The sequence below is a fragment of the Haliotis asinina genome, chromosome 4 (assembly GCF_037392515.1).
Source record: "Haliotis asinina isolate JCU_RB_2024 chromosome 4, JCU_Hal_asi_v2, whole genome shotgun sequence".
NCBI lineage: Eukaryota > Metazoa > Mollusca > Gastropoda > Lepetellida > Haliotidae > Haliotis > Haliotis asinina.
This window is the reverse complement of record NC_090283.1, coordinates 9,028,225-9,047,737: the sequence shown is the minus strand read 5'-3', so window position 1 is coordinate 9,047,737 and position 19,513 is coordinate 9,028,225. Positions and strand designations below refer to the sequence as shown.

At 39.3% G+C, this 19,513-nt stretch overlaps 1 protein-coding gene across 1 annotated transcript in view; it reads left to right on the top strand.

Moving 5' to 3' along the window:
- Window positions 1-231: 231 nt before the first annotated feature.
- The window catches only part of LOC137280739 (sulfotransferase 1C2-like), a 45,963-nt gene continuing 26,681 nt past the window's right edge, over window positions 232-19,513 (top strand). The window contains exon 1 of the mRNA XM_067811959.1: window positions 232-370. Coding sequence (XP_067668060.1) covers window positions 232-370 — 139 coding nt within the window. The remainder of the gene's footprint in view (window positions 371-19,513) is intronic.

Sequence of the window (19,513 nt, the reverse complement as noted above, 5' to 3'; positions counted from 1 at the left end):
AATGAATACATGTTACTCGTAAGTACCTGTACTAATTTGCATCAATGTGTATTCACGAGGAAGCAATGGTAAAGCATGAGATGGATTTATACGCATCATATCATTATCTGTTTATGCAGTCCATGCGTCTTTGTTATCACCCATTGGAAGGTTCTAGCGACAAGGCAGCAAAGGTTCCACAGAGTTTTATAGCAGGTCGTACTAAAACAAATGACAACTAGCGAACTAGATATGCAGACAGGGTGGACCATTCCCCTGGGGAAGATAGACGGTGTTGTCGAGAGGAAGACGGTGACAGAAAAGCTAAAGACGGTGAAATCCCGTCCAGTCAGAGAAGACGACGTCTTCCTGTGCACGTATCCCAAGTCAGGTAAGATGTAATGATGTGTTCTATATATCACTAGCACATATATCGGGTGATATGTTTTCATTCGCAATAGGTACGAACTGTGCGTCGGTAGCAGCGACATGACTGGGAGAATGTACTCTTTACAGATGAAAGTCGGTTCATTCTGATCAGAAACACCAAACTCAAGGGTAATGGCGAATCACCTGTCTGTGGTTTCAAATCTTTTTGTGGACAATCTGACATTTTCTAAAAGTGAGTGAGTTTAGTAGTTTTACACCGCGATTAACAATATTCCAGCTGTATTCCTGCGATCTGTAAATAATCCGGTCTGGACCAGACAATCCAGTGAGCAACAGCACAGCATGAACCGACGGCGTGCGAGACAGCCGATCCCGTTAGTAGCCTCATACGGCAGGCAAGGGCCACTGATGGCCAATATTCTAGCCCTGACCTTTACGGGTTTTTCCAAAAGACATAAAACACAAAAAATATAGAAACACATCCATACTCACAGTCATACTGTTGAAAATACACAGCTAGCGTTTACAATACATCTGCTTTTCACTTACTCTTAGGGTAGACTAACTAAAACGAGGATGATAGAATGCCTGCTTTGTGTAAACTTCTTTGGGTTTATTCCTGCTTCACTGTGATTTAAAATGTATCGTCACATCGGCATTATTTCAGCAATATCGTGACGAGTACAATTAGATATATGCACAACAATTAATGGCGAATTGTAAGAAAACTGTCAACGAAGGACAGCAAAATAACTAGATTATCACAGACTCGAATTTATAACTAGTAATTACATCTAAAACATTTTACAATACAATATAAAAACAGGTTAAATATCATGAACAACTAGTACTGAAGGTGTGTGTGTGTTAGTGTTAGTGTGTGTGTCTATCTATCTACATTGATGAAAACTTTAATGGAGGGATCATGAGACCATAACAAGTCAAAGAGAATTTCAATTGAAAAGTTAGTCACAATGACGTCACGAGTCCACAAGCGGGACACGGGTCAAACGGCCATGTTAAAAACTGAATAACGGGTATGTCTACCATCGGCATTGGAAACAGCCGTGCATCGATGACGCACAGAGCCTCTCAAACGTGCAAGGAAGGCTTGTGGGATGCCACGCCAGATTCTCTCAAGTTCTGTTGTAAGTTCAAGGAAGATGGCGTAGACCTCGATCCATCTCATCCCAAACATGTTCTATCGGGGAGAGATCCGGTGACTTTGCAGACCAAGGCAGTAGGTCAACGTTGTGGTGTTGCAAGACATCCATAGCAACTCTTTCCGTGTGAGGGCGGGTATTGTCCTGTGGAATGTTAACCCAGGACCATGACGGTGCAGAAAAGGAATTGCCACAGGTCGAAGAATCTGATCCCTGCCGTCCACACCAGTTAAACTGCCCTGAACAACCACCAAAGGAGTTCTTTGTCGTGCTGTTATTCCACCCCAAATCATCACAGAACCACCACCACCAAAGCGATTCCTCTCCAAGACACAGGCCTGTGCATAACATTCTCTCACACGTCTGTAGGTGAGTTGATGTCCATCACTATGGGAAATGTTAAGCCTGGACTCATCTGTAAAAACTACAAATGTCCAACAAAACCAGGGTGTGCGGACTTGATTTCGACACCACATTCGGCGAGCTTGTCGGTGATGTCAGGATAGGTCGTATGGCGGGACGTTGTGGACTGACCCCGTGATGACGTGGCACGTGCATGCATATTGGATACACGTCACTAATCTGTTTAAGTCCTTATGTGTCTACCCAGGTTTCAAAAATTTAAATTTTAAATTTTTGTATACACAGTTTCTTTATGTGCCTAGTATAGTTCTAAAGTGATAACACACAGATATAACTCATAAAACCCAGTCCACGAAGGACAGTAAATGTACTAAATTACCCCAAAATGAGATAAAACTAGCTGTCATATATCTATGAAAGGAGAAAACTATTGTTGCACAATGCAATGTTAAAACGGATTGTAATAGTCAGGTCGGGTCGACAGAGTAATGGTACCACAGTTCCGAGATCGTATTCATGTTAATATGTTCCTTAGCCAAGGTTATTACCCGTTACACATACATCTTGTATGTATATTGCGGTTGCAAGTTCAATTAATGTATGTATATACCTTCGCAAGAACTAACAGTAATGACTAATCAGTAGTTCGAGAGAATGACCCGTATTGTCCCGCGATCGCCAGGCGATTACGCCACCAAAACATGTGTTGTTGATTCGGAGATTGTTTTAGACATTATATCTACGGAATTGCAAAGTAATATTAAGAACTACTTACTTAGACGTGTTCCCGGAAGTGATATTAACTACACTATATCCGTTTAAAGTAATGTCACATCTTGTTTGTATATTAAATCGCATTGTTCTTGCTCTAACGTTCGTCGTCTTCTACGTAGAAGTAGAATGACGTCACATTGCATACTCTCGTTCAAAAAACAGTTGGAGACATAACAGACTCAGCGTAAGTCGAAGTTCTTTTTAGCAGGGATATTATTTCGTAAAGTTTATAGTTATATAGGTATCTTTAAAGAGTCTTACAGTTGAATCAAAATAACTACAGTGCTGCAATCTGGGCATTGCCTTTGCGCACCTTAGTTATCGTTGGGGGATAAAAAAAAGAATAGAAAGTGCAGAAATAATATTTTTCTCTGGAATGCAGTAACGGACATACCGTTAAACCAGAAAAACTTGAGTTCGCCTTGCAGGTGCCTATCTTTAAACTGAATTGTAATTGAAATTCTTCAAAGGCATTTAGAAGTTGGTGAGGTAATACAAGACACTATTATGGATGACAACTTCTTTAATTCTTTTAACACGACGTTTCAAGGCTAATTCTTGCCCCTTCGTCAGGTGGACGAAGGGGCAAGAATTAGCCTTGAAACGTCGTGTTAAAAGAATTAAAGAAGTTGTCATCCATAATTTTGTGTCTTGTATGAATTGTAATTTATGTAAAAAATAACAAACAATAGAGTAAAATTTTCATTGGCTTTATTATTCGTTAAAATTTTCTTTTTATCCGTTTTTTATAAATAATTTGAGAAACTGACGGTTGAGGTGGAGCAGAACATCCTGACAACCCCGTTGCTCCATCCCCAACCCGTTACACGGGCTATAGGTCGCCAGCAACTGAAGATAGAATACATGTCTAGGGACCATAGTGACTTACAGTACATTTGCTTCCTGCATGGATCCTAGCTGGACTTACACCATCCCCTCAGCCGTTAGCTATTCAGTCAAGTCAAGCCATATGTTAAAAAGTAACACATTATCTACGACGAAAAATATGGTGATATTAAATTTCACTTGATGTTTTGGGACTGACATACCCTCTGAGGAGTGATTGAGTTTATTTATGCGTCGCACTTTGTAATATCCCAGCTAAATGGTGGCGGTCTGTAAATAATCCAGTCTGGGCCAGGCAATCCAGTGATCAACAGCAGGAGCATCTATCTACGCATTTTTGAACGAGTGATATGTGTCAAACGAGTCTGTGAACCTGATCATCCGATCCCGTTAGTTGCTTCTTACGACAAGCATGGGTTGATGAAGGTTATTATTGTAACACAGGCCTCTGTACTTTGTCAGGAGGACAATAAGTGCACTAATGCTTGAGAATCATCATAACATATATAATGTTGTCAGGTATTATCAAAAGGTGGTCCTGTCCTGACCCCCCACTAACACTTAGCACAAACCAAGGGAAAGTCTTTTCATTTGTCTTGTTTTCATTTGTATTCCCAATTTACAACGTATATAGTACAGTGACATGCATATGTTCACTCATATACACACACATATATACATACATATACATATGCACATACATATATAGATAGATACTTTTCCGTTCAACTGAAGTGGATTTACATACAGGAAGTCTTAATTCTGGCACTCTGTACATGACTCACACAATCGTATATATAAAAGTGTACATAATTTTGGTCTCGATTGAAATGAAAGTTACAGATAGGTAGTTCATTATTCATACAAAGGCAGAAGCTTTCATATGCAGAAAAATGTACATGTGTTTCCGATTACAAATAAGCATTTTAAGTGAAAGTAAATGTTATGATATTGTTTTATAATTCTACTCAATATACACGAAATAAATGCATTATACGCCGTAAAATATATGTCCACAAAACTTGAAAGGTTTTCAAATTGCGCATTGATTACGATACACACTTCTGGTGTTTACAGGCAGATGCCAGACTTGTTATGGGAACGACATTGCAAGGTGGTGTACGTCCAGAGAGATCCTAAAGACTGTGCAGTGTCATACTTTTGTCAGATGAGCCAACAAGTACGCAAGGACAACGCTTCAGAGCAGGTGGCCTTTATTGGCTCCTGGGACGAGTTCCTGCGGCTCTTCATGGACGGTTGTGGTATGAACGTCCTCATGTACTCATTCAATCTAATGGCACCAATAATTTTAACGGATCATTTTATTCCAAATCTGAAGTAATCCATTTGTCCCAAATGTGGGTGAGAATAAGAGACTTAATTTTTGTAGCTGATACTTCTCACGGCTGTTCACCAGGGGGCGGGGCGAAGTAGCACTGCGTTATTAGCCATTCAACACTACTTAATATGTTATTCACTATGCAGTATGTATCTCGGCATCTCAAGGCCAGGGCTTTGATTTATATTCTTTATTTTCAGTTCCTTATGGGTCAGTATTTTCCCATGTTAAAGCGTGGAAAGGAGTCTCGGATGTGCATAAAGGTTTTGAAATTTGTGCAGTATGAAGACATGAAAAAGGTACACAGTTACAGAAGCAACATTATTAGTCTATAGACTACATCTTAGAGTGTCTGGTTTATTGCATATGCGTGTGACTTTTAAGCGGTACTTACTTTTTGTGTCTGTATGAGTAGATTCAACATTGTAGCAGGACAAATATTACCTCCACGAATTTTCATGTGGTTGCTGTTCATAAACGCAGTGCACTTTCTATCCTTGTAGATTGATGCAATATTGTCGCGGAAGAAATATTACCTCCACTTGTTAACGTGTTTTTAATTGTGGCTAGATGAAGGGATGGTGTAAATCCAACAAGGGCCCATGTATGTAGCAAAAGTACTGTAAGTCCCCATGGTCATGGTCTGCTGATGTCCCATTTGTTGTTGGCGACCTATACCCTGTTTTATCTCGTATTGTCCAAATAGTGATATTAGTTGAACTTTCAACGCTATTTTTAATGCTAATTGGGATATTCTGGTTATTTCACTGTCCTTCGTCCACAGGTTTTATAATATACGTATTTTCCCTCTCAGTGTTAAATGTTCTCGTCAAAATTGGCTGAAATATTGCCGATGTGACGTTATGTATTAACTCATTCACTCACTGTAAGCATGTTAACAAGTACACTTTCTATCCTTGTTGGTAGATTCAACATTGCATCAGAACAAATATTGGCTCCACCAGTTAAAATATGACTGCTTTTAATAGAAGTAGCTCACTGTTATGTCCATAACATGAGGTAGATTCAACTTTGTAACAAAACACTTCTTACTTCAGTTAAAATGTTACTGCTTCTCAGAAATAGTACACAATGATGTGTCCATGTGGTGGCATTGAATGAAAGCGGAATACGCATGTACCCATGACACAATGTTGCTGTTCAGACTCAGTGACTTAAACACTGCCCCCAAAACAGTAAAGAGTAGTTGTATTGCCTAGAAGCATACAATTATGTTTAACACGTGTTGCATTTGGCCTGGGATTACACTTTCCCAGTGAAATACGGATCATGATCTTTCTTGGGTATGTGTCCATAGTGTAGCTTGTGGCTGCTTTTTCATTGCAAGCTGTAACAACATGTGTCCGGAATGCCGATGCGTGGTCGTTTCCATTGAAAGCAGTAAAATGCTGTGTCCTTTTTGAAGCGTGGGGCTGTATTTAATTGAAAGCAGTAAAATTACAGGTCGATGATGCAGTGTATTTTTCTTTCTACTTAGTGCAAGTACGTGTCCACAATGGTACTCTTTGATTGCTTCCACTACCATTGGTACAATGATGTGTTCATAGAGCGGCTATGTGGTCGTTTTCCACTGAGAACAATACAATTATGTGTCTATGGTGTAACTTAAGGCTGTTGTAACTTGAGAACAGTACAATCGTATGTTTATAACGTAATGTCTGATTGCTTACTATGAGAGCATTGTAGTCATGTGTTTATAATGCAATTGTGTGTATGGTTTCCATCGAGAGCGTTCATAATGTAATGTGTGGCCGTTTACACTGAGTGTAGTACAGTTATGTCTCCATGACATAGCGCGCGGCTGTAGTGAATTGAGAGCAATAAAAATATGTCTCGGTAAGGTAGCTCTTGGTTGCAGTTCATTGAGAGGAGTGCAATTATGTGTTCATAATGTTACCATATGTATGTTTTTGTCCCCACTGAGAGCAGTAAACTCATGTGCTCATGGTGTAGTGTTTGGTTGTAGTATATTGGCAGCAGTACAATTATCCACAATGTAACTATGCGGCAGTTTCCACTGCGATATGTACAATTACATACCCACAATGTCACCAGATCGTGCTTACCTTGACAGCAGTACAATTTTGTGTGTATAATACATTTGTGTGTTTTTTCTTTGATGCATGTGTTGTCATTTGTTCATAATAAATAAATAAATAAATTAAATAAATAAATAAATAAATAAATAAATAAATAAATAAATAAATAAATAAATAAATAAATAAACCGAACGCGCTTTCCAACCCAGACCTTTACCAGTTACATACCCTCTAAACCTTATACAAGAGAAAGTGAAGTTCAGTACCACCCAATGTGCTTTGTAACCACAAGAAACCTACGATACTTGTCCCTCATAAACAATCCATGATCGACCACATGGGGTAATTTACATCAAAGCAAAGTCATTACACATGGGATATAAGTGTTTATGGCATGACATAATGCTGTAAACCAACTTGCTGCAAAACATTAACTTAAGCTATGTTTCAGTTTATGATTGGATACCATACTATTGCAGTAGTATAAGCCATTGGCTATCAAAGTCTGACGACTAGAAACAAATAGTCGACTCAGAATGAAATTCTTTTGGAAACAATATAAGATGTAGTAGGCCATTGGGAAAACTATTTTCAAAGCTATAAGTTTTTGAGAAGCCATGCTGTTTCTCAAGACGAGCGTCCAGGATTTTTAATAATGCCCTGTCAAAAATGTGCAGTGAACCTGGAACCAAAAATGTCTTAGATTATTGACATAACTGTATAATATCCCATATATGTATAGATCCACGGTCCGATATCATAATCATAGTTGTACGTTATGCTGTTCATGCGCATGCATCACTTTCAGGACTGTGGCGCAAATAAGAAGAATGGCCGAATATCTCGAGCGCCCCCTTCCCGAAGAGAAGTACCAGGAGATAGCGGATGCCTGCTCCTTTAACAATCTCAAAAATGCTAATGAGAAAAAGAAAGATCAAACGTTCCACAACCGTTGGCTAGAAGGATCAAGTTGGTATTTCAGAAAGGTGAGTGATACAGCGAGACGGTGAAAGAGTATGTTAAGGTATACAGTCACATCGTCAACATTTCAGCCATTTAGTGACTAAACAGGACAGGACATACAACTATATTATTACATACAGAGATATAACACTAACGCGATGCTCATATACTACTATTCAAGATATATAAACATACAGGCTATATATAAAGGTTATAGAATCGCCAGCAGCACTATAGGTAGATTTCCGTACCAGCCACAGTTAGGAACTACAATACTTTAACTATCGGCATGGACAAATTCATGACAAATTTAGCAACGAATTAACAAACGTATATTAAAAATGTGGTAGGATTAAATATCCTTTGAAACACAAGGAAATATAATGATTTATATTCAATGCTTAAACCCCCTTTGTGGTTTCATCGATAAAAAAATCGTTTGCCAAACAGATCCTAAGAGTCCCATGGGCACCAAATCTTCCGGTAATACTATGTCTCATTTCTAATTCACCCATCCTTAACACGTTTACCATTCCTCCTGATTAAGTTCACACCTTGAAGTTCACATACAAAGCCATAACCAAAAATAGAATGATACATTGTTTGTATTGGAAGCAAATTGTTTTAGCCCATCTAACCTAGTGAGAGTATCAACATCGAATCGACCGGATGCAATTATCACTACAACCTCTGTCGCCTTTGAGCCGTATTCTTCGAAGTTGAAATATTTCCCCACGGGAAACAACCAGTCTTTAACATTTCACATATCTGAATCATACATAATATAAGATAATATTCTATACAATACCTAAGGAAACTGTTTGGCCAATTACAGCCGCTGGAACCGGGCTTATATAGCTTTGAACACCAATGTCTTAACAGTTTTCGACAAACCAAATCTATTTGAAAACACTATTCCTAAATAGTAATATAATGTACAAAAGAAAATGGGGTGTGTCCTCTAGGTTCCTTTTTCGATAACTCCTCGATCCATTGCGATTTGAAAGACATCCATTTTTCTTGGTAGTTCGAAGACTGTATCTACGAAGTAACTCAGTGATCTTCAGCATGAAAAAATAAATAAACACAGTAACTCAGTGATCTTCAGCATGAAAAATAAATAAACACAGTAACTCAGTGATCTTCAGCATGAAAAATAAATAAACACAGTAACTCAGTGATCTTCAGCATGAAAAATAAATAAACACTGTAACTCAGTGATCTTCAGCATGAAAAATAAATAAACACTGTAACTCAGAAGCTGAATGTAAAATCTTTCCTTGTCAGCTTTGGTACCAGAAAAAACAGGACACATCCTGTAATACTAGCTTGGGCTAGTCGCTGGTGCCACATTGTCTATCAATACATATGTACATGTATGTCATGGTACACTTTTTGTTTAGTGTCCTTGTATTGTTTTTATGGCATCCACGGGAACAGAATATGAAGGTAACTGTTACATATATACTCATGGAAATATTCAAGGGACCGCATGTTTCTTAGGGCAATTCAAATGTTCTGTTTACTAACTTCAGCGCCGTGTATTATCGTTTTCGTGAAGAGCCGTTCACTCAAATTCACCATAATTCTTCCCATGCATATGCATTGCATGCTTCTGAATTTACATGCGCTTAGATTTACACGTTGCATGTATGTGCACTGTCAAACACAACGGTTAAAACATTGTTAACATGGCGAGCCAGTACTTAACTTTGGCACAGAAATGGGAGGCAATTGGAATGGTTAATGGTGGAAGCTCATTACGACAGGTTGGAACAACTTTTCACAAGTCTGTTAGCGTGATATCTAGACTTTGGAATCTCTATAGAGCGACTGGCGACGTCAAAATGAAGCGTGGTCGGGGACGGAAAAAGAAAACCACCCTACGGGATGACCGGACCCTTCGCCTTATTGCTCTGCGAGACAGGTTCAAATCCTCCTCCAAAATCAATATGGAATTCAGGCGAAGAATAAACGTCAGAATTAGTTCAAGTACAGTGCGTAATTGTCTTAAATGGGCTGATCTAAAAAGCTGCCGTCCATTGGTTGGAATCAACATGACAGCAACACAAGGGAGTAAGAACCGTACGTCAATGGAGAAACTCCATGTTTAGTGATTAGAGCAGGTACACACTAGACCATAATGACAGTCGAATTCGAGTTTGGAGACGCATTGGGGAACGTCACAGTGCCTGCACCATCAAACAGCATGATCGTTATGGAGGGGGCTCTATTATGGTATGGGGTGGGTTTACCTTTAACCACAAAACGGATGTTGTGCGTTTTGATGGCAGGATATCGTGATGGCACGACATCGTGACGAGATCTTGAACCCGATTGTGATGCCCTTTGTGCGTACAGCAGGTCGAATGTTCGAGTTCCAGCATGACAATGCACGCCCTCACATCGCTCATGTTTGTCGGGACAGACAGGGCTGCAGGTGTCCGGGTATTGAAATAGCCGGCCAAACATCCTGACCTTAACCCCATCGAACATCTTTGGTATGTTCTTGGCCGCAATGTTCGGGACAGACCTGTTCAACCCAACAATTTGGATGAACTTTTCGTGAATCTCCAGAAAGAATGGCGTAGAATTCCGATTGGTACCATCCGTACGCTCATTCGCGGCATGCTACGACGATGCCAAGCAGTTCTCCAGAGACATGGGGGACACACCCGATACTGATTTTGATCACTTGATATAACCCTTTTCATCTGTATGAACATTTCTCTTACTGATCCAAAGATTAAAAGTCACAGCTATTTCATGCGCCCCCTTAAATTTTTCATTTTCATTAGGATATAATTTATTTGTAGAAACACTGATCAGATCCTTATTCCCTTGGCATGTTACAGGTCAACCTGGTGACTGGAAGAACTGGTTCACAGTGGCACAAAGTGAAGAATTTGATCGACAACACGCCGTGAAGATGAAGTAAAATCCTCACCATGGATGTCATCTCTTGAAACGAACAACGCTCTGGCAATGTGAACAGTGAACACGACATTCAGGAGATAAAACACATGTTTGAAAAAAGGCTGTCTGTTACAGTTATCGTGAATAGCCAAGTATCATGATTTCCATAAAATCGTAGTAAACGTTGATGTTTTAGATGAGTAAGACAAAGATTGTATGTTCACAGCCAAAACATGTATTTTGGCAAAATACATATACCAGCTCAGCTGAATATATTGAATTGACGATATAAGTTTTTTTTTAATTTTAATTTTAATTTTTTAATTCAAAGCACGCGGACGGATCCTAGCTGTCTTTTCCAGTCTTAGACATAACTTAACATAACAGGTCTGAACACAACACGAAAAGACTGTAATATCTCGCACTTTTCAAAACCTTATAAAAACTTGAGACAGAAAAAAATCCAGAAATCCAGGACCAAAAGATACAAAGAGTTTAAATTGACTTGTGTATGTATAAGCGTAACGTCGCCACATCTGACAAATGGGGTATGAATCAAAGATTGTGCATTTCATTTTATTATAGTCTAGACTAGTTATAAGTATTATTGAACCGGTAACCGGAGGACATATTAGGATGACCGAGATGCCTTGTGGTAAAAGTTAATGCACTTACTGGTGATACAGTAATATTTACAACAGATGTCTGTTAACTTACATTCTGATATTGTAGACATGCCTCAGTCTAACATCATGTGACGGTGGACACGTTGCATAGCATAGTACATACCACAACCTGTCTTCCCGAAAACTTGTTTTACGTTAGGATAATTCTGTGGGGAAAAATAGGGGATTACATAAACGCACAAGTGTTCCCTTATTTTATCCAGGTTTCTTCAGAAGCTACACAACTAGAATATGGACACAATTGTTCTTTTCCCTGAAAGATAGGCAAACAAACGTTATATTGTGACTCACTCATTCACTCACAATTTGCTATAAACTACACTATAGCTTTCCTCTTGCATGCGCTGTAGAAAGGACCTGGTATTAAGCTTCGGTATATATTTCATTTTGCGAAAACACAGGGAAATGGAATCATGTGTTACTTCTCTGATGGCACATGATAATGTGGTGATTACACATGGCACATGATACGGAACCAGATTCATCATGAAGTAGAAAGCACTCCACACGAGCAACATATGTACATACTGAAACAAACTTCCGTTACAAACGTTATGGAGTGAGTGAGTAACTTTAGTTTCACGCCGCATTCGGCAATATTCCAGTTACATGGCGGCGTTCTGTAAATAATCAAATCTGGACCAGACAATCCAATGATGAACAACAAGAACATCGATCTGCGCAATTGGGAACCGATGACATGCGTCAACCAAGTCAGCTAGTCTGACCACACTATCCCTTTAGTCGCCTCTTACGACAAACATAGTCTCCTTTTATGGCAAGCATGGGTTGCTGAAGGCCTATTCTACACCGGGCGGAAATATGAAATCCGTGGAGGGACGTTGATTAATCAAAGCGCGACAATGCGACAACGCGACATTTCGCCCATTTGTCGCATTGTCGCGTTTTGATTATTAATAACATTTTCTCTGTTCCTCCAAAGTGCGACACGCGACATAGTGACACTTTTCAAGGTCAAAATATGTCGCGTTGTCGCATTGTCGCCCTATCTAAGATGTGTAAAGAAAAAAGTAAGCATTAACTAAAACGCAACACGCGACATATTGAAATGTCGCATTGTCGCCCTTTTTGATTACCGGTGCGCATGCGTAGAAAGTCAATTATAGTACGCACACGCATGAAAAGTTAAACTCTATTTCATACTTCAATGGTCTTTTTGCTACTTCCAATGTTTTTTAAAAGTGAAGTAGTGCTCGAAATGGCAGTTGGGCTGCTTTTCTTGAACTTAATGCAAATATTCATTGTTGGTTTGAGAATTATTTTATGTATAAATGTATTTAGCCAATGAAGTTTTAGCAGCAAGACAATTATTTGCGCAACTTTTCATTGTAATCAGGGCACACGTTTACCTTGTCATTCAAGGCGGGGCAATTTGCTGTTCAGAGTTAGTCGCATAGTCACACCAGATACCTGTTATCATAAGTTCGATTCCCAGCACCATACATAGTAATCACTTAAGACATTTCGCCCATATCAAGATGTCAGGTTGTGAGAAACTGAAATATTGTTAAAATTCAAGCCACATCGGCAGAAACATCAGGTGATGTCCTCGAATGGGTCACTATGTTCCATAGAGTGGCTCCTGACAGTTTCATGATACAGTCATATCCGACTCTGACGTTACAAATGGACAGTTATCATTGTGATATACTATCCCAATAAATAAACGCATAGACGAGAAATCTGTTGCGAAAATTTTCAAATATGTATACCTCGTCCATAAATAGACTTTAGTGCATGAACTTGTACATGAGTAATGAGTGCATGAGCTTAGAAGAAGGCAATGTCTATAAAACAAATATTATACTTCTAGATAGCGAAGACGTTGAGCACGATGTTGACGACGTAGCACGACCCTGACGTCTGGCTTTCTGTCTCTCAAACGAATCTCTTTCAACCTGCCCCGTAAGTTTGATCTGACATCCTCCGAAGTCCAGGTGCCCTGGCTGTTGTGCTCTCACCCATAGGAGTATGTACCGATCTTGAGCTGCAGTGGTAACTCGAGGTCTGCCTGCACGGGGCCGGTGATTTCTTATACCTGTTTGGCTGCAACGAGCTGCAAGTCATTATATCTTGCTCAGACTAACATTCAGACGCCTGGCAACAGAAGATTGGTAATCTCCAGCATCTCTCAATGGCGATGTTCCGTGTCGAGTCAGGACGTGACGTAGTGATTTGACCTTGAAACGCCTTCAAAACGAATGTCAATTTCGGAAAGTGATCTGGATATTTTATTGCCAGTAAGTAAATTGTGTAAAATCATGTCTGCAACACTTTTGTTACACATTGTGACGATTGTGTGAACACAATAGGTAATTACTAGAGTTGTAAAAATACAAATCGCCTATGCGTTTCTTTTGGAGGGATGGTTTATTAGAAACGATGAAATCGCTTGGTAGTGTTGCGTACTCTTGAAGTGCCAGAAACCAACTCTCCCTCCCTCCTACTTTGCGACGCTCCACTCCTTTCCAGACCTCTCCTCTCCCCTCCTCCCCCTTCACTCCTCCCGTCGCTCCGTTCTACCCCACCCTAGCCGACTCCTCTCCGCTTCGCTCCACTCTCTCAAGGTTTAGGAAGTTTAGGAATTTAGCGAGGTATTTCATTGCAATAAAGAGTTGCGATGTCTGTTTTTAGTTCTTTTTTAATCCTGTCTTATTAACCCTGGGGCGGTGGGGTAGTCTAGTGGTTAAAGCGTTCGCTCGCCACGCCGAAGACCCGGGTTCGATTCCCCACATAGGTATAATGTGTGAGGCCCATTTTCTGGTGTCCCTCGCAGTGATATCGCTGGAATATTGCTAAAAGCGGCGTAAAACCAAACAACACGTCTCAATTTAATTCTGGACTCACAAAAGTCCAGAAACTCTCAGCACTGTGGCCACTCTCTCACAAGGAATTTCGCAAAATTAAACAGGCAGCTGTTATGTATATGTGCTAAGGATGAAAAAATGAAAACAATGTTTTTCGAAAACTAAAAATTTAAACTCGCTCGCCCATGGGCACGCCCATGGGCGAACAGTAGCCAATGGGTAGGCCCATGGGCGAAAGTGTTTAATTTCATCCAGAATAAATGTTTTGGAGGTTGTAAATGAATTAAAAAATGTTGATAAGTATCATGACACAAATTTCAGCTTGTTGTGACTTGACTCTGCTAACTGACAGCGATTTAAGAAAATCTCGCCCATGGGTGAAAAACTTATTGGTCCATGGACGAGAATAATTAATTTCATTGAAACTACATGTTTTTTTCCAGGCTTTGCAGCTTTTCAATGAATGAACGTGTATTTATTATTGTCTTGACACGAAATTAAGCTTATTTTGGCTTAATTCGGCTAATTAAAAGTGATTTTTCAAAAAGTCTCGCCCATGGGCGAAAACCATTTGGCCCATGGGTGAGCATATTTACTTTTACTCAAAATACACCTTTTCCCATGTTTTGGAGGTTGTGAATGGATGAAAGTATGTTCATAAGTATCATGTCACAAACTTCAACTCATTTTGAATTAATTCCGTTAATTTAGAGCTATTTAACAAAATCTCACCCATGGGCGAAAAACATTTTGGCCCATGGGCGAGAATATTTCCTTTTACCCCAAACCCATCTTTTCCAATATTTGGAGGATGTAAATGAATGAAAGTACTTTTATGAGTATCATGACATATCAACTGATTTTGACTTAATTTTGCGAATTCAGGAAGATTTTTTTAAAATATACCAGAATAATTAATTTTACTCAAAATACATCTTTTCCTGTGTTTTGGGGGTTGTAAATGAATTAGGATATATTTATATGTATCATGGCACAAAATCCAACTCATTTTGACTTAATTCTGCTTATGTGTAACAAGTACAAGAATCTGGACTTCCACTTAAATTTTCATAGCTTTTTTTATTGTCTTGGGGGTTGTAAATTTATGAATGAAAGTGTGTTTATAAGTATCACGACAAAAAAATGAAATCATTCCGGTCTTAATTCGACTAATCTCGTTCGTGGACGAAAATATTTTAGTTTGCTTGTTTTCTTTGTTTTGCAAACATATGGTTTAAAAATAGATGAAATTCTAATGAAAATTCAGTTTAATTTCGTGAGTTTAGTTTTATGTCGCACTCAGCAATATCCCAACAATATGGCGGCGGTTTGTAGATAATCGAGTTTGGATCAGACAATCCAGTGATCAACAGCATGAGCATCAATCTGCACAATTGGGAACTGATGACATGTGTCAACCAAGTAATCGAGCCTGACCACCCGATCCCGTTAGTCGCCTCTTACGACACGCACAGTCGCCTTTTATGGCAAGCATGGGTTGTTGAAGCCCTTTACTTCCAGCAACATATACAGTACACTTAGAATACTAAGCCTTGAGATTCTTTTGAATTTAGGTATTCTATAAATATACCAAAATTCAACCTATATCTATGAAGTTGAAGTTATTTGTGAAAGCCCTAATGAAGAGTGACCAAACTCCAGTGACTATGCTGGGACACATTAATAAACGGTGTTGTGAGATCTTTAAACTGTATTGAAATATGTCTTGTCAATTCCACTGACATTCACCAAATGTACCTACTTAGTAGTTTTAAGTGTGCCTACCCAGTTTAGCATGTTTCGTTTTAATAGTGTGGTCTCCATTTTTAGTAATTCCCGTTTGCCCGTCCCGGCTTTTCTTCGTCCGAGGTTTTATGGGGTATTCTCCTATTTGTCAGACCAGAAATAATCTACAACAGGGGTAGGTCACTCGCTTGTTTTCTTTACCATTTGTACTAATTAGTATGCGCCTCCTCATGCTCCAATGCACACAGTGACCTGATTCGTCTCCATCGCATCTTAGGCTGCGTTTAACAGTACTTCAGCCAGTTTACTGTATCAGTCGAAATCTTACAATGACTGACTGACTGACTGACTGACTGACTGACTGACTGAATGAATGACTGACTGAATGAGTGAAGAGCAAGAAGTATATGTGAATGAAAGAAATGATAAAAGAAAGAAGTGCATATGTGAATGAATGAGAAAGATATAATAAAAGAAAGAAGTACATATGTGAAAGAATAAATGATACACCACGGTCATGCCTTCCAAAACATGCTAAAGAACGCAAAACTATCGTTAGATCACATGTGTTAACATCAGCTTGTTATTGTCTCCCTGGTCAGACGTAACAATTGTCAGACAGGTTAAAACAACAAACTATCTGGTTGACTGCACAGCTGCCTGTTGACGTAGTCTACCCACATCACCTACTTTTCCTGCGTAACCTTCATCTACATCACCATCCTTAATATATTGAGCAGAGAGCACAGAAGGCCCTATAGCTGTAACCACTGAACCGTGGCGTCTCTCTGCTCCCAAGTTCCCAAGGGGGTTGTCCTTCTCTACCTCTTCCATTTTGACAGACATGTACTTTTGTACTGTGAGTTCTATGTAACTGAACGAAATGAATTCTTCTCCACCCTCATTGATCAACTGGATGTTGACAGTTATGTTAAAATTGAACTTTTGGATGAAAATGAAATGTTTGCATTATTCTGGGGAGCGGCTCAAACATTACCTGGAATTGTTAGCTTGACCACTTGGGAAAATGTGTCACTATTATTTTGTAAATATGTATTTCATCTCAAGAATGTGTTGGACAGTCCTCTCTTTTCTGTGCAGCAATAACCGGCAGTCTGTGTACATATGTTATTGAATAGTTATTTACACAGCTTATGACGTTAGCGTTCATATTTCTATTCTAGCATTCATATTCTATATATTAACATTATGTGTTTGCTCTGAGTAACATCAGAGATGCTGTAAATCTTCGGATGTAAATTCTGGAGGAAATAAAGAAATTCATTCATTCATTCATTCATTCATCACCACCCTTAATATATTTAGCAGAGAGCACAGAAGGCCCTATAGCTGTAACCACTGAACCGTGGCGTCTCTCTGCTCCCAAGTTCCCAAGTGCAGGCCCCCCTAAGTAATTGAAGGAATTACAGCAAATTTGAAGGAATTGCATCTCAAATGTAAACAAACGCAGCCCACTCGCGAAACAATTGCAGCGATATCGGTAGTTTAGCGGTAATAACAGAAACACATCGGCCCTATCGGAAGCAATGTCGGTAATACTGGAAACACGATCGGCCATCTTCGGAGATTTTTCGGTCGCGAGCGGAAACTCACGCAGCAAAACATGGCGTCGTTGGAAGAAGCCCCCGTCTCGGTGAGATTTGTTTTTAGTTCCTACTATTACATTTTCATACTTATCCATCTTTGACCACCCGCGTTGAATGCGTTTAGGTATGAGGTGTTGTCGGGGAATAGCTTATGTTTTTAGGAAAAGATTGTCACTGCAGAAGAGTGTCACAAGTCATGCCCCTGGAGATTGTTTACATCTGAACATCGAAGTCGTGCCGATGATTACGAACATCATGAATGTGCGCCATGAAGAAGTTTATGAGCCATAATTTTTCTTGCTACGAAGTGCAATTGACAAATTTAAACACATTTTACAAAAAAATGATGTTATATCTGGCGCACGTTCGTAATCATCGGCACGACTTCGATGTTCAGATGTAAACAAACTACAGGGGCATGACTTGTGACACTCTCCTAGAGTGACTATCTTTTCCTAAAAACATAAGCTTTTGCCCCGACAACACCTCATACCTAAACGCATTCAACACGGGTGGTCAAAGATGGATAAGTATGAAAATGTAATAGTAGAAACTAAAAACAAATCTCACCGAGACGGGCGCTTCTTCCAACGACGCCATGTTTTGCTGCGTGAGTTTCCGCTCGCGACCGAAAAATCTCCGAAGATGGCCGATCGTGTTTCCAGTATTACCGACATTGCTTCCGATATGGCCGATGTGTTTCTGTTATTACCGCTAAACTACCGATATCGCTGCAATTGTTTCGCGAGTGGGCTGCGTTTGTTTACATTTGAGATGCAATTCCTTCAAATTTGCTGTAATTCCTTCAATTACTTAGGGGGGCCTGAAGTGGATGTGTTTTTTTTCTACCTATTCCATTAATCTTTAAAACATCTAACAAGCTCAACGCATGCATCTTTTTATTAAAATGTGATGTTATACATAATCATATATATATGTATGACACGCTGGACAGGTCTAGGGCATTTTGTGTTAATTTACTATTCCCATTTTCATAATGCTTAAAAAAGACACTCATTAATCTATCACAGAGTTTTGTCATTCCTTCACTCCAACATGGATGCTAAATCCCCTATGATCATAGTATATCGACTCTGCCATACCCAATTCACCTAATCCTGAGAAATCAACCAGTCATGACATACCCACATCGCCTAATTAATTTTCCGTACCTATCGAGTAATAAATACATAAAATGGGAGGACGCCTTGTTAACTAATGGGAGTGAGCCTTGTAGGGAGTACCCTCACTCTCACAAACCCATGTATTGAGGAGAAGCGGCCGTGTTTGTCGGGGATTTTTCTGGCTTTGCTAAATAAATCGTACATAAACATGTAAAATATTTTGCTTTGATTCTGTAACTACCCACTTTATGACATTGAGACCATTTTGATTTATCGAGTAAAATACGATTGAATAGTTTTGAGTTTGAATCTTGCCACTTTAGCGCTCTATGTTTTTAAATGGGGCGTGCATACTAATATTTAGGTGGTTTTTAGTATTCCATCTATTTGTTTAAATTAATTGATTTATCTGTTTTTGCTTTGTTTGTTTTTTTTTAATTGCTAGTGGCCCAGCGAGTGAGTCTGCTTTGATACCTGTAAATTTATTCTGACGTTTGACGAGCGGGACGTAAACAAGAACATATATGGAGCCCCTGCATCAATACGTATTAAAGTGTTTGAAACATTTTTCTAGACCAGTATTTGTACACAACTGATGAGATGTACCTGAAAGATCAAGGTTCATAAGAACGTACAGGGCACATTTCTCCTACCCCATTTAAGAATGTCCATTTCTGATTGGTTCACGTGGCCTTGCGAGGGAGAATATATCATTAAGTTTTACCCCGC